Source organism: Acinonyx jubatus, chromosome A1 (genome assembly GCF_027475565.1).
Source record: "Acinonyx jubatus isolate Ajub_Pintada_27869175 chromosome A1, VMU_Ajub_asm_v1.0, whole genome shotgun sequence".
NCBI classification, from domain to species: domain Eukaryota; kingdom Metazoa; phylum Chordata; class Mammalia; order Carnivora; family Felidae; genus Acinonyx; species Acinonyx jubatus.
Genome location: NC_069380.1, coordinates 122,936,649 through 122,951,945, shown reverse-complemented (window position 1 = coordinate 122,951,945; position 15,297 = coordinate 122,936,649). Strand labels below are relative to the sequence as shown.

The 15,297-nt window shown below is 40.6% G+C and overlaps 1 protein-coding gene and 1 pseudogene across 4 annotated transcripts in view; one reads left to right on the top strand and one right to left on the bottom strand.

Annotated features, from left to right (window-relative positions):
• Positions 1-3,881, top strand: part of ANKRD55 (ankyrin repeat domain 55) — a 173,519-nt gene extending 169,638 nt beyond the window's left edge. For all 4 annotated transcript variants that reach the window (XM_027041782.2, XM_015072562.3, XM_027041775.2 and 1 more), the window contains 2 exons: positions 1,363-1,455; positions 3,397-3,881. In XM_027041782.2, coding sequence (XP_026897583.1) covers positions 1,363-1,455; positions 3,397-3,518 — 215 coding nt within the window. In that variant the 3' untranslated portion in view covers positions 3,519-3,881. The remainder of the gene's footprint in view (positions 1-1,362; positions 1,456-3,396) is intronic.
• A 9,016-nt stretch (positions 3,882-12,897) lies between these two features.
• Positions 12,898-13,674, bottom strand: LOC106975241 (succinate dehydrogenase [ubiquinone] cytochrome b small subunit, mitochondrial-like; annotated as a pseudogene).
• Positions 13,675-15,297: the final 1,623 nt, after the last annotated feature.

Genomic DNA, 15,297 nt, shown 5'->3' with positions numbered 1-15,297 from the left:
AAGTTGGCAAAAAGTCTAATCCTGTCCCATTTGGTCAACTATGTATAAGGACCTGAATAACTTGGGTATTTTTTTCTATTTTCAGATATTTAGATCTATCTCCTGTAATCAGTAGTCTGTTGATAAATGTTTAACAGCTGGCTCTCTGGGAGAAAAATCAGTGCTTGCTGATTTTCATGGTATAAATACTTCCACTATGGCCAATGTTGAGCCACCACTGTGATGTCAACCAGCTCACTAAATTCCTAAAATTTTAAACATCGGTTCCCAAGAGCCAGTATACATGGTTCCAGCACAGCACTACTTATGGCCTAAATTAGAGAATAGCAATCTCCCAGGTGACTTCACCCAGATCCATCTTCTAGGTCAGTGACGCTCAATCCTACCACACAATAGAATCCTTTGGGAACCAGTAAAAATCTGATGCCCTATCCTAGTCCCAGAGATTCTTTTTTAATTGATCTGGGATTTGGCTAGGGCAGCAAAACTCCTCAGACAATTCTTATGTCCAGCCAGCATTGAGAAACCCTGGTCTGGAAGAATATCCCCTACTTATCTGTATCATTTAGCACGGATTTGACTGATGGGTTGTACTTTATGCCCTATTTTTTTTTTTCAAGCTTTTAAGTTTTATAGAGTGGGTGGCCAACTGTGCTTGTTTATGAAGTTATATTTAAACTGATTTATTCAAGAAATGATTTCTGATGTTCTTTTCTTTCATTTTTAAATTTTTTTTAATGTTTTTATTTATTTTTGAGACAGAGAGAGACAGAGCATGAGTGGGGAAGGGACAGAGAGAGAGGGAGACGCAGAATCTGAAGCAGGCTCTAGGCTCTGAGCTGTCAGCACAGAGCCCGACGCAGGGCTCGAACTCACAGACTGTAAGATCGTGACCTGAGCTGAAGTCAGACGCTTAACCAACTGAGCCACCCAGGTGCCCCTCTTTTCTTTCATTTAACTAGTGATTGGCATATAATAAAAACCAGTAAGGTGTAGCTACTATTATTTTTGTTGTTATTAGCATCTGTTTTTTAATTTTTTTTAATGTTTATTTATTTTTGAGAGATAGACAAAGCACAAGCAGGGGAGGGGCAGAGAGACAGGGCACAGAATCTGAAGCAGGTTCCAGGCTCTGAGCTGTCAGCGCAGAGCCCAATGTGGGGCTCGAACTCATGAACCTTGAGATCATGACCTGATCCGAAGTCAGACACTTAACCGACTAAGCTACCCAGGTGCCCCTGTTGTTATTAGTATCTTAAGTTTAGTGATCACTAACAATTTTATGATTATCTTATCCATTGGATTTTACAATTTGCACTTGGTTGCATCTCAAATTATTGATACAATTATGTTTGTCCCCAGGACAAAATTTTCAGCATCTGTCCCCAAACAGACCCCAAATCAGGGATCATCCTTTCACCCGGAACAACCTAGCTCCCTTACCAGACCAAAAATGTAAGTATTATGAATCTTCTTCAGCTACCTTTGCAAGTGTTAACATGTCTAAACACAACTGTTATTTCAGTTTACTTTCATTTTTCAAGGGAACATCAGGTGCCAAAACTTGTAAATTACAGGAAAATAGAATAGAGACAGTTCTTTAAAGCTTCATCCAACTTGGTAATGCTTATTTAAAAAAAAAAAAAAAGAATACTTCCCTCCCTTGAGGAATTTTTATGTTTGGATTATAAAAACAACAACAGAAGTTTATTTTGCTATGTACTATTTAATGTGTTTAAGAAGGTGCTTTAAAAATTCTTAAGATTGGTCTCTTGACATTGGTTTCCCTATTACAATGAACAGATGGAAATATGTATCATCTTTGTACTCAGAGGCTACATATCCCTAAACAGAAAGGAATAATCAAGTAGATGTTGTTCACCTATATTACTCCTGACATTGTTGATCTATTTTATAATATTTTGTACAAAAATTTCTCACAATAAAATACTAAAAATATTCTATTCAGCCAGTGATCTTCAAGTTTGAGTGTACTTAAGTATTACCTGGGGTACTTGTTATAGAGTAGATTTCTGATCCCCACACCCAGAAATTCTGAATTTGTATATTTTCATATCTATACTATGAGGCAGGTTCTATTATTATTCCCATTGTACAGATGAGAAAACTTGAGTTCAGAAAGGTTGCATGATTTTCCCAACATTATTTAGGTAGTAAGTAGCAGAGCCAGGAGCAAAACTATAGGACTATGAGTCAGCTGCCTCATGAAAACAAGCAATACTCACTGGATTCTAATTTCCTTCCTTCCTTTTCTTTCTATCCCAGCCCACTCATTTATAACATGTATGCAGACACGCAATGTATTATCTTCCCCATCCCTCGCCATAACCTCTTAATTGCAGAGGTTGAAAGATTTAGGAACTGCCCTGTTCAAACAAGTTTCTTAACCTTCACTTTCCTTCCTTGGCCTGTAAGAGTAGTGCCAGCCTGATAAGGTTGTTGGGAGGGTTACACAAGATAACATATGGAAAATACTGGCAACTATTTTGAAAAATTAATATCCAATACGTCTTTTCCTGCCCCAGGCTGTAGTTTGGATGGTACCAATCGAGAGCTCTAGGATTCCTTAGGTAAAATCAGTAATCCACGGGGTCTTAGTATTACCCTGTCTTTATGCAGATAAGGAAAGGGAGAGGTGGAGATACATGTCCAAATTCACACAGAGTTAGTAGCAGAAACCAAAATGCATTCCTCAGCTTTTTCTGATTTATGTAAAGTGAGAGTTTTGCATGGTGCAAATTCAATCGCTGGATGAAATTCAAGCCTGACCTTGTCTTTAAACAGAAATGTACTCACAAAGACATCTAATTAAGTAGCCGGTCAGCCTCGAATCCTGGTGAGGCTTGGAGAAGCCAGAGAGGGGATTTTCTTTGGCAGAGCCCAGGAGCTTTGGTCTTCACAATTAAATTTAAGGAAGGAAGAGAAGATAAAGACTTTGATCAAGTTTAGCTCTGCGAAAAAGAAATGGAAAGCTACACAGTGCTTTTCCTAAAAGAAACCGAGAACCTCTTGAGGCTTGCATAGAAGTGCAGTACAAATGTCTTGGGGCTCATTTAGAGCATTGTGCTGACTTGGCCATCAACAGCTGCTCCACCCCAGGAAAAGAGAGCTCTGCCAGGAACGTACAGCCCAATCATGTTTTGATCAAACTTGGCTCTGTCCTGTATTTGTACATATTTGACATCCCTGATGGCACGTGGTGAGCCTGAATAGATACAGATATACAGCTTTCTCCTGCAGCCAGGCTCTCACCAGACAAGCTTCTTAGAAATGCCTCCACTCCTTAAGACATAACATTGTTTCCCCCCACCATTTCTCCTGAGACTCTCACAGAAGTAAACCCTGAAAGTGTCTCCTTCTATTCTTTCTCCTCAGTTCTATCTGGAGAATCTCTGAGGACAAACCGAGTGCTACCTGCTATTCCAAGCCAACGGGGACACAGCACAGCAGGCAAAGAAAGTGAAAACTTTGTCAATCCCACCAATGATGAGAATTAGCTGTGGCTCACTGACTGTAAAAATAGGGATTATATATATTTTCAACTGTCAAGGGATGAGATTACTCTAGTTTGTGAGAACAAAGACTGATTCAGTAAATTGCATTCCAGAAGCCATTCACAGTTTTACAACTCCTTCCTAATGACATTTCCCAAACAAGCACTTGGAATCTTTGATTATATATATATTTTAAGTCTGTGAGTTGCTCTGACCTCTACATGCCAAAACTAAAAGTCAGAATATGTTATCAGCAGGGAAACAGCTATGTTTGGCTTGCACTGTGCTATCAGCAGAGATTTTTTTTTTTTCCTGAACGATTTTATGTTCTAAAAATGTATGCTTTGCTGAATAAAAAAAAAACAACAACAACAAAAAGCATATTCCATAGTTTTCTTCACATTCATTGTAATTCTATCCTTGGTTGATGAAACTTAATTAAAATTAAAGTAGCAAATTCCTTTAATCACAGTTTAGTCACAGTTTTTGGCTTTTAAATGTACAAGCTTCTGTAAAATATTTTCTAACATCTGATCCTGGTAACAGCCCAAATCATTTGCCAATGTTTATGTATCTTCTTTGTTATTTGATTATTTCCACCTATTGTCACTTTCAGATGTGATTAATAGTGAGAAGATCATATGAGTTGGAAGGGTCTACATCCTGGCCTAACAGAATGAAATCGGCACTTCTCATACATTCCTCAAATACTCTATGTATTTAATCATTCTTTTTTATGTTTCAAAATAATGGTCTCTGCCCAGTCAAAATGTTTCCAAAGTTATGACTTAGTAAAGTTTGAAAGGCTACCACTAACTGTAGATCTTACTTAAGATGTTTATGTGTTGTTGAGATTGATTTAAATGTCAAGGCCCAGCCATATAAGATTATAGTCATTCCATGTTATTTCTAAGCCCACATGTTATCTGTAAATATCTCAAGTACAATGCTTACCATTTGATATTAGCATTATTTGTTTAGAGAGGTCAGACTATGCCATTAACTAAATAGAAGCTCCTCTGAAGCCAAAACATAGTTCTTTGGCTTTGTGCTTATAGAAGTGTGTACAGTGCCTGGCACATAGTAGGCACTCAGTTTTGTTTTGTTTTTTCCATAAAAGAAGGAAGGGAAGGAAGTCAGAATGTAGAGGGGGAGGTGGCAAGATCGAGAGATGTAGAAAGTGATAAAAAAGAGGTCATTATTTCCACAAACTCGTTTTGACAATGACAGTAGTCTGAATTAGCGATTATATAAGAAAAAGCCTGTGACCAATCACCCAAGCTAGACAGTAGTTGATAGGGAGGGCAAATCCTGGTGCAAATGGAAGAGCTCCCAGGACATCGATACTGAAGGGTTTTCTATTCTGTTTTGTTTTGTTTGTGGGCTGCATCTTTGAAGAATCATTCTCTGTTAAGTATCAGTTAGGTAGTTCTATTGTGTCACCTGGTTACTTCAGAATCTGTGTTCATCCACAGTAGACATAGTAGACACCTGGCCCTGTCCTGCTTAGCTTAGTCAGCATAGGCTCACCTCTTCTTCAGTAATAACATCAAAATCTCATTGGCTGACAATTTTGTTTTCTCATTCACAACACATGCTCCATACCAGCTGGCAGAGTTGGCTCACGTAGATTCCACTTCAACATGCACCTCCTTGGTGACAAAAACAGCAGAAATGCGATGTGAGTCTTATCACCACCTATCCTATTTCATTTACCAGATCAAGCATATGGACATGTCTAACTCCAAATGGGGTAAGGAAATAAAGTCCTCCCATGGGTCAGAAAAGGGGAGAATTGGAATATTTATGAACTATCCAAAAGATTACCACACTAACCAAAGCTCAGTCCCTAAGTGATCATTTAAGTTCTCTTTACCACATGGATAGCTAAGAGGCCAAAACAATTTAAAAAACAAAAACAAAAACAAAACAATACCTGTGTACAGCTATGGAATAAGCCACCACCTCCCAACACATATATGTACACATAGCATTCTCTAATGCTAGGCCTTTCTATCAAAGTTGATTTAAGGATCTTTTGCTAGCTATGAAGAAGTAATATGCTTCCCAATACCACCTTTTTAAATAGAGCAGATATCCTTGGGATTCCTGGGTGTTTCAGTCAGTTAAGCATTGGACTTAGGCTCAGGTCATGATCTTGCAGTTCATGAATTAGAGGTCCACATCAGGCTTTCTGCTGTCAGCGCAGAACCTGCTTCAGATCCTCTCTCTCTCTCTCTCTCTCAAAAATAAATAAAAAATATAAATAAATCAGTAGAGGAGCTATCATTTTGCCACCAAGTAAAGTTGCTTGTTTGAGGTAGATTTATACTCAGCCAATATTTTACTGACCAAATCAGATATTAGGTAGATATTCACCAACTTGTGCCCAACTTTAAAAATGTCGAGAAAATTTTTTTTTCTAAAATGACTATTTTCTTGTTTTGCCACTTATATTTCCCTTCATTGCTAAAGACTCATTTATTTACACACATAAACATCATAACTTTGCATACATTATTTCATTGGAATCATTATATCAAATCAACCTATATTGTCCAAGTACAGACAAGGAATCCAAGGCAAAGAAAGAACTAATTTTCCCAAAGTCACACAACTAATGGCAGAACAGGCCTTAGCAGTGAAGTCTTTCTAGTCCCATAGTCCCATACATAATTCCCAAATCATCATTTTCCTGTTTCAGAAATTTCATTGGTGTGATACATCTTTGGCAAAGCTTCCCTTTCTGAATTTACTTATTTAGCTTATACGCTGTACAGGCATAGTGTAGCTAAGGTTAATATTTGTGGAAAGAGCAGACCAATTCAGTAATTTGTGCTAACCAATTACAGTTGTTGGAAGCCAGGGTTTCCCCCAATTTTTCCTTTTCTCCTTCAGTAATCACTTGGTTTAACACAGGTGTCCTTTCTCCCAGTAAACAGTAAATTCTAATGCTCTTATCTTCATAGAATTCAGCCAATATAAACAGCTTTCTGTGACTCCAGATTATTATCCTTTCTAAATCTGTTAAATCACAGCTTGATACACAATTTTAGAAAATCTCACTAAGTGACTGATTAGAAATATTGTGCCTCCTTCCCACAAAGGCAAACATAACCATTGATTTTGCTTTGGCCCTTACTCTTTGAAATTTTCCAATGCATGTCTCTAAGCATCCTGGCATTTTAAAAGTGGTTTTTGAAAAGAACCATTTGGAATCCACCCTAGGGATTAAATGGGGTAATTAGGAAGGAGCATATTTGACCTTAGCATGATATATAACACTCAAGTTAAAAACTAAATAAGGGGTGCCTGAGTGGCTCAGTCCGTTGAGCGTCTGACTTTAGCTCAGGTCATGGTCTCACAGTTTGTGAGTTCAAGCCCCACATCAGGCTCGCTGCTGTCAGCACAGAGCCCACCTTGGATCCTCTGTCCCCAACCTCTCTCTGTCCCTCCCCTGCTCATGCTCTGTCTCTCAAACACACACACAAAATAACAAAACAAAGAAAAAATGAAATTAATTAATTAAAAACAAAACAAAACATGGTAGCAGCTCTCACATGTAGTAGCTAGCCTTTCTTATTGCCTTCAGGGAAAATGATGTATTTTTTAAAATGCTTACTATTTGAAAATGATCTTTGAAATCAGGAAATTCAATTCCCTAGACATTGGCATAGAAACATTAATACTGATAGATGAAGACTATCAATAAATGGTATGTTTCTATCAAACTATTATGTTTTCAAAGAAAATGCCTTCTGATTCTGACCTCTATTTTGTCCAATCTTGGTCTTTTAAGCTGATAAGTTCCAAGAAATCCCCAAAGGCCAAATATGAAAAGTCAATGAACAAATTGTATCAAAATCTCAATAGGCATCTGGTGGCTCGGTTGGCTAAGCATCTGACTCTTGATTTCAGCTCAGGTCATGATCTCACAGTGTGTGAGTTTGAGCCCCATATTGGGCTCTGTTATGACAGTGTGGAGCTTGCTTGGGATTCTCTCTCTCCCTCTCTCTCTCAAAGTAAATAAATAAACTTAAAAAAAAGCTCAAAAGTTTTCAGTCAGCATGCACAACTGTCATCAGAAGGACAAAGGTAGTTTTCACACTAATGTGTGAAAAATAGGAAATAGCTTGTTAATTATTAAGTCCCTAGTAAAAATTTTATTTACATTGAATGTAAATTACCTTGCAATTGCTAGTGGTCCACAACTAGGAAAAAGGAGAGCAAAAGAAAGACTGCCAGTTCCCTTAGGGGGACAAGGTAGAATCTAACATGTTGACTTCAATGATGGGAAGCTGGAGTTTGGAGATGTGGAGATGTGGGGCCAGCTATAAGGTGAGAAGGTGGAGTGGATGGTATAGGAGACTGTAGTTGGCTGTGCATTGGCAATGAAACCAAGTGCTGAGCCCAGATACAGATGACCATGAACAATATCTTTGGTGCACTGAAAGCCAATAACAGTGAGTGACATAAAGGAATGAAGGAAGGAAATTATCTCCATCATTTCCATTAATGTGATATATAAAAGTACTCCAAGAAAGCTTTTAAACAGAAACCAATTATATTCACTATTACTGATAATAAAAAGACAGTTTATGAGGAAGCAAAGCCACATCTTAGAGCCCAAAGAATTGTTCCCTGCAATAGACAAATCAAGGACTGGTCTCACTCTCACAAGATGACACCCACTTGCCTTACTAACACTTAAGACATTGTTCCATGATGTCCCAGGACATAATGGTATCTCCTCTACTTCATCAGGGCTCAAACACTAGAATTGATTGAATCATACCTATCTATGAGCTACAGAGCTACAAGCATTATGCTCCAACAGGCTAAAAAGGAAGCTTAAGGGCCTAAAAAAGGACTTCGGGGAGATCACCACTGAGCCAAACACTAACCATATTTGAAAGTATAAGCTATTCATTCAAGCTGCAGAGTTAGATGAGAAGTTTCTGGAAGTATGTTAGAGAATAACAATAAACAGAAGGCTAGGCCAGTCAGCATCGTGGTTTACAGGTAGGAGGAGGCTATCAGACTTTTCTCAAATCTCTATGACAAAGCCAAGAAAGCCTTTGAATGCAAGAAAAGGTAAAAACCAAGGCAATGTTCAGGCACCTGGGTGTCTCAGTCAGTTAAGCATCTGACTTCGGCTCAGGTCATGGTCTCACAGTTTCTGAGTTCGAGGCCCGTGTCAGCCTCTGTGCTGACAGCCTGGAGCCTACTTTGGATTCTGTGTGTGTGCGTCTGTCTCTCAAAATAAACATTAAAAAAAGTTTAAAAATTTAAAAAACACAAGGCAATGTTCTCATGTGTCAACGCAGCTAACTCTAAGATATCTACCCCAGTGGTCTCTGAACAAGTGACTTTGGGGAAGGAAAAAATATAAATGCAAATAAAAAAAAGGAAAAGATTTAAAGAATTTCCCCTCCTTTGACTTTCTAGTTCCTGAGAGCTAGCCCATTCAGTTTCCATAGCAGTGAGATTGGGGAGCATCACCTCCCCGTTGCCACATTCTACCCGGGCAGGATGAAGAGTCAAAGTTCCATAAAGCCTTTTGTACTATTCTAACAAAGGCTTATACAGTGAGTAAGATTTTGCTTCCTTGGATGTGCTAGAGCCAGTTCTTGTCAGCCACCATTGGTGGCTTGAAATTGGCCCTGGTGGAAACATTTACACCATGGAAACTGGAAAACACTACAAATCAGGGCTTTCTTTTATTTGAGATCTGGTTTACCACCATACCACTGGGTATAACATTTGGGGGGGAGGGGGGTAATCTTTCAGATTTAAGAGCTCTTTGAATTAATTTTATCTGCTGCAAAAGCTTTATTGTTTCCATTTGGTCTATGGCTTGGGAGAGGGCTCCAGGTGGTTGAAGGGCTGCCTGGTGGCCTCGGGAAGAGGTTCAGGCAGAAGCTCTGACACCAGGGAAGAGCCAGGGGGCCCCTCGGAGAAAGGCGGTGCCTGAGGGGGGAGTCAGGTGAGGAGGTGCCCCCTGCCCCGCCGGCGGTCCGGCCCACGGGGTCAGGCAGGTGGTGTCCATCTTCGCGATGGGCGGCACCTGCGCAGCTGGCCGAGGTCCCGCAGGTGGCCCGCAGACGCGGGTGGGTGGGTGCGCGCAGAGGCCACGTCCGCGGACGCACAGGACGGGATTCGGGATCCTCCCGGCCCCGGCCGGGGCTGCTGCCTTGGCGTCCCAAGGTCGATCCGGCTCACGTGCGTGGCTCCTGCACGTCGTGGAAGAAGCGCTGCGGCCCCGCCTGGCTGGCCTGTTCCAGCGACGCGGGGACCCTGGAGCTTCTCAGCTCGCAACGTGGCCTGCGTCCACAGAGCCACGTCCTCCCCGTGGAAACAGCGGCCCAGACAGAGGTGAGTGCGGGAGACGCGCAGAGGCAGGTGGGCCAGGCGGTGGACGCGGCTGCCACCCGGGTGGCATAATTCTGACGCATGTGGGAGCTCGTGCTGGTGCACAGGAAAGGGGCCAAGTGCGGAAATCGATGTTGGCTCTTCGGGGAGGCACAGGATGGCTGAGAAGGTGGTTCCGAAGGTTGCGACTGCAAAAGAGGTTGCGGGGTGGTGGGAGACTGGAGGAAGCGGCCTCCTGGGGTCTGTCTGTTCCTTCCAAGCAGGGTTGAAGCAAGAGACAGATACCCGAAACTGTGCAGCAGATTGCAATATTGTTAAGACATATGCTTTTGCAAGCACTGATGCTGGGGCACAGGAATCATGCCTAGGTTTTACTGTATTAAATTGTGATGTTTCATGGGATAGAATATAATCCAAGGGTTAAGGAAACCCATATAATACGTGTGTGCATGACTCAGCACTGTACTCAGAATGGGATTTCCCCTTAGAGCACATCATGAGCCACATCACACCTTAATGAGTATTCATGGATGAACACTGTTTCTTCGTGTTACCTTGTGAGCCTATTAACAGCTCACAGCTCAGTTTAATCAGTTTTTCTGTTCAAGGTAGGTATCCTGGTGGTAATGTAGTCAATACACTCTAATTTCACGCCTGATCTTGCAGTTACCCCAACACCCTCTAACACTCAAGAAATGTATGTTTTCCCCCTTAACTGCCCTCCTAGTCAAAAGATAGATACTAATCATGGTAGGTAGGAAATGGATGTGACAGTGCCTTTCCTTAGGTCAACTCTCCTGGAATCAAGGAGGTATTCTCCTTATATTTATAAGCCAGGCAAATCATACATCTTTTGTACAGAAATGGATGTGTGTGGGTCTGAATTCCTTGGCTGGTTATATAACCAATCACTGTTTGTTGGTAAAGAAAAAGGTTAGTTTAAATCATGTGACCCAAGAGCTCTGACATCACTCGGGCAGGAAGACTTCTTAAGTATTCTAATGTCCAGATCTGGAAATTATTTCCATTTCTAGCACCTATTCTCTGTTCTTAGTGCATTCTGGCTCTGAAGCATTTGATTGTAATGCTTTCATGCTGTCGTTCATTGTGTCAGCAAACATGTTTTAACTGCCCTGTGGTAGATGCTGTAGGAAAAATAATGTTTAAAATATTAAGGGTACAACAAATTTATATGAGGTTAAGTTGTGAGGATTTTCCTGTATTTATTAGAAGAAAAAAAGTCATTTAAACTGTATGCTCTCTGTTTTGGTCATTTGAAACCAATAGATTATCCCTTAATATGTGAAACTTAAAAATAAACTAGCCAGTTAACCAGCAAAATGAGTTTATTTGGGGAATAGAAGAATTGCAATTCCTGACATGCAAACCACAGCAACCATAGGCAAGTCCAGAGAACTAAGGAGAGGAGTGGCCTTTTGTAGGGGAAAGAAGGGTGTTGGCAAGGGCTGCTGGGAACTGAAGTCTTTTGGAAGAAAACAAGAGTTTGGGGTTGTGACAACTTCTCATTGGCTGAGTTGCTGCAATTGTCATTCGCTGGATTGTTCCTGGGCAAGGAGAAAACTTGCTACCTGCTGCGGGTAGTACAGTAAACCTCTTCCTACTGGGACATTTGAGCTGTGCTTCTTCTTGGTGGGCTCTGCAAACAAGGGCAAGTGGTAGAGTGTGACAGCTCCCCCTTCAGGGTTTCCTGACTACACTTGAAATCAGGTTTCCTTTAAGGATTTTCACAAGTAAAACCAAATGTTAACTCTTAAATTATTTCTCTACTTTTATTCTTTTTTATTGTATAGTATTTTATTGTTTTAAAAAACTTGATTTTCATAAACTATGTTTTCACACTAGAGATTCCCACAGTGGGAAAAATAATGCTTTATTACTTACAGTGTTATATTTGTGGACAGAGATTTTAGGACAGGTAAAATAAATACATAAGGATACATTTAGGGTAAGTACAATAAATATATTAGGAGGATTAAGTCCCCAGTAGAATCTGTAATTTTTTTGAGACATCTCTAAGGGGGCCTCTTCCCTACATGGGATTTCTCTACACTTCAGAAGCTCTTCAGGCTCTTCTTCCCAGGAGTTAGAAATGAGTAATGTGTGGGCCCCCGGGTGGCTCAGTCAGTTAAGCATCTGACTTCAGCTCAGGTAATGATCTCACAGTTCATGAGTTTGAGTACCATATTGGGTGAACATGAGCTCCACCTCAGGTGAGTCCCCTTTCTCTCCTTGTCTCTCCCTCCCACTCTCTGTCTTTGCCTTTCCTCACTTGTACCCTCTGCCTCTCAAAAATAAAAAAAGAAAGAAATTAGTAATGTGAAATAACAGTATGTCCTATTTTTTAATTTTTATTTAAAAAAATTTTTTTAGGTTTCTTTATTTTTGAGAAACAGAGACAGAGCTCAAGCAAGGAGAGGGAAGGTCAGAGAGAGGGAGACACAGAATCTGAAGCAGGCTCCAGGCTCTGAGCTGTTATCACAGAACCCAATGTGGGGCTGGAACCCAGGAATTGTGAGAAAGTGACCTGAGCCTAAGTCAGATGCTTAACTGACTGAGCCACCCAGGTGCCCCAGTATATCCTGATTTTTCAAAGTTTCCATAGAACATGTAACCATCAGTTACTGGTATTGAATGAACAGAGAGGCAAGTTTTCAAAAATTGAACACTAATTTTGGGGAAGTCTTTACTTAAGAAGTAACAGTCTTTGGGGTGCCTGGGTGGCTCAGTTGGTAAACATCTGACTCTTGATTTTGGTTCAGGTCATGATCTCACGGTTTGTGAGATCAAGCCCTGCATTGGGCTCTGCAATGACAGCATGGAGCCTGCTTAGGATTGTCTCTCTCCTCCCTGTCCCTCCCAACCCCTCAAAAAAAAAAAAAAAAAAAAAACACTTAAAGAAAGTAACAATCTTTCCCTTTCTCCATCATTCCCAGGACAAATACAGAAGTTTGATCAGGTATTGATAGAACAAAGCGGAATTCCCTTTAGGATAAACTAAAAGGGAAAAGCTCGTATATAATGCTTAGTTATACAATGGAACTCAGTCTCCAGATTTCTTGGATACAATGCCTCTCACACTTTTTCCTCAAAGACTAAATTCTAAAAATAACCAGGTGTTGAGAAGAGATTTGTCTCACCAGTGGGCTTAACTGTTATTTCCTCCTTATTGTGAGTTAAATGGCTTAACAGAGCAGAGGAAAAGAGGTGTACAGTCCATTCTCAAGGTATTAGGTCAAAGAGGTCAGAGCTTCCACATCATGGCAACAGATATGCAGATGCCCATAGGATAAAAGCTGAAATAACAAAGCCCAGCAAAGGTTAAAGCCAAGAATGCCAAAACACCTGCCTTGGCAGCCTTCTGCCAAGCATCCCCTCGAACATAGTCAGTAACCACTTGTCCAAGGCCCCAGTAACTATGAAAAGTGAGGGCTGCAGCCAGAGAGTAGTCCGTCACAGAGCCATGGTCCAAATCAGCAGCTGGAACTAAACCCAGGAGCAAAACACTGCCAACCCTCTCACCAGTCAAGCTGAGAGATGAAGCCTAGGAACCACAATGGTGGTTGGGTGACAGGTGAATGTGCTGTGTTTTCCACCATCCTGAGGCAGGTCGGACCTGGAGAAATGCTGACACGTGAGCACGAGCATGTCTGACCACTGGCATCTGTAGAAACAGAGCTCTGCCTCTTTGGGCACTACACAAGACAGCCTCCGGAGACTCGTCCCTCTCTCTACTGAAGCTACTTTTATTCTTCCATGCTAAATTACAGAGTCCCCAGAGTCACAGTCTCAGAACTTAAAAAAAATCAAAAACAAAACTCTAGACATGAACAAACTTGAATTCAAATTGAAATGATAATCCAGAGTGTTGACATTGGACCTCTTAAAGATCCTGAAGATGAAAGCCAGGGTCTTTTTGTAGCTGGTACAGGGTCAGAGTATGAGGAAATCTGGACTAGTTCTTATAAAGTGGTAACCTCACTGGTTCAGCAGAAGAAAAAACCAATTTACGTATTTGACAAAGTTGCCCCATTCTCAAAAGCGTTGGCATTGCTGAGTATTTCTTTCTCAAAATGATACTTCTTGCTAATTTGACCGTATTTCCTCATCAGTAGATCTGTTCAGGAAAAGAGCACCAACTTCTGTGACTCTGTAGGAAGTGTGAAGATGATGGGGGGTGGGGGGACACTGAAACTAATGCTTTCACCAGTCCCAGCCCCTGCCATTCTCAGCCCAACCCAGGGGCCAAGATGAGAGTTTCTCAGGGTGGAGGGACAGGAGGATCAGAGGTACTTAACGCAGCAAAAAGTAGAGAGGTGTTTCTGGTATTCCTGAGGCACAGCTCTTTTAATGGATTATCTATTACCTTCTCTCTCTTCACACAAACCTTTTCAACACAGCTGCACACAAGAAGCAAAACAAACCGATTTCCCTGATTCCATTTTTCTTAACCTCTTAGCCCATCTGTGGGTATGCTTATGAACTCTGGAAGAGTGAGAAGGAGGGAAAGAGGCCTGCAGGATCTGTCAACTTTCAAAGCAGTCCCCTGATGATAGAGAATCGGCTTTGAGTAGCATAGACCTAAATATGTGCACGTGCAGACATTAAAGCATAAAGTTAAAAATCATCTGTCTCTTCTGTGTTTTCAATGTAATACTGGTTCTTACGAGAAAAGAAGCTTAGAACAAAATGTCAGGAAGCTTCTATGTGTGTTTTATCTTGAACAATTGAAAGGTATCTGTGCAAACCATTTTAAAATAAGGCTTAACAGGACATAATGCTTTGCTCTGAGTTTTTTAATTACCTTAAAATTTCACTGTCAAGAACATAGGGGTAAATGCCTTCTTTCACTTAAACTGAATCTGGAAAGGGTGTCTTATTAACAGTTTTTAAAAAAAATTTTTTTAATGTTTATTTATTTTTGAGAGAGAGAGAGAGAGAGAGAGAGAGAGAGAATCTGAAGCAGGCTCCAAGCTATCAGCACAGAGCCCCACGCGGGGCTAAAACCCATGAACAGTAAGATCAGACCTGAGCCGAAGTCAGACGCTTAATGGACTGAGCCACCCAGAGGCTCCATCTTATTAACAGTTTCTAAGAGAAAATAATGTGATGAAGAATGGCCACTTAGATCCTAAGACCAACATTTTTATGAAATGTGCTAGCCCTTCTAACACTGTAAATATACTTCTTGATTCTAAGAAGAATACTTCTTCATAATGACTTTAATCTTATAATTAAAAATTCCTTTAAAAGTTGTGGTAGAGAATATCAGAAGAAACTAAGTAGTTTTTAATAAATATTACCTTGTTTTCATGTAACACTTTCTGCTGTTAACTCTCCCTTCTCCAATTGAAGATTATTTTAGCAAAAAAGTTGTGAATACCCATTATGT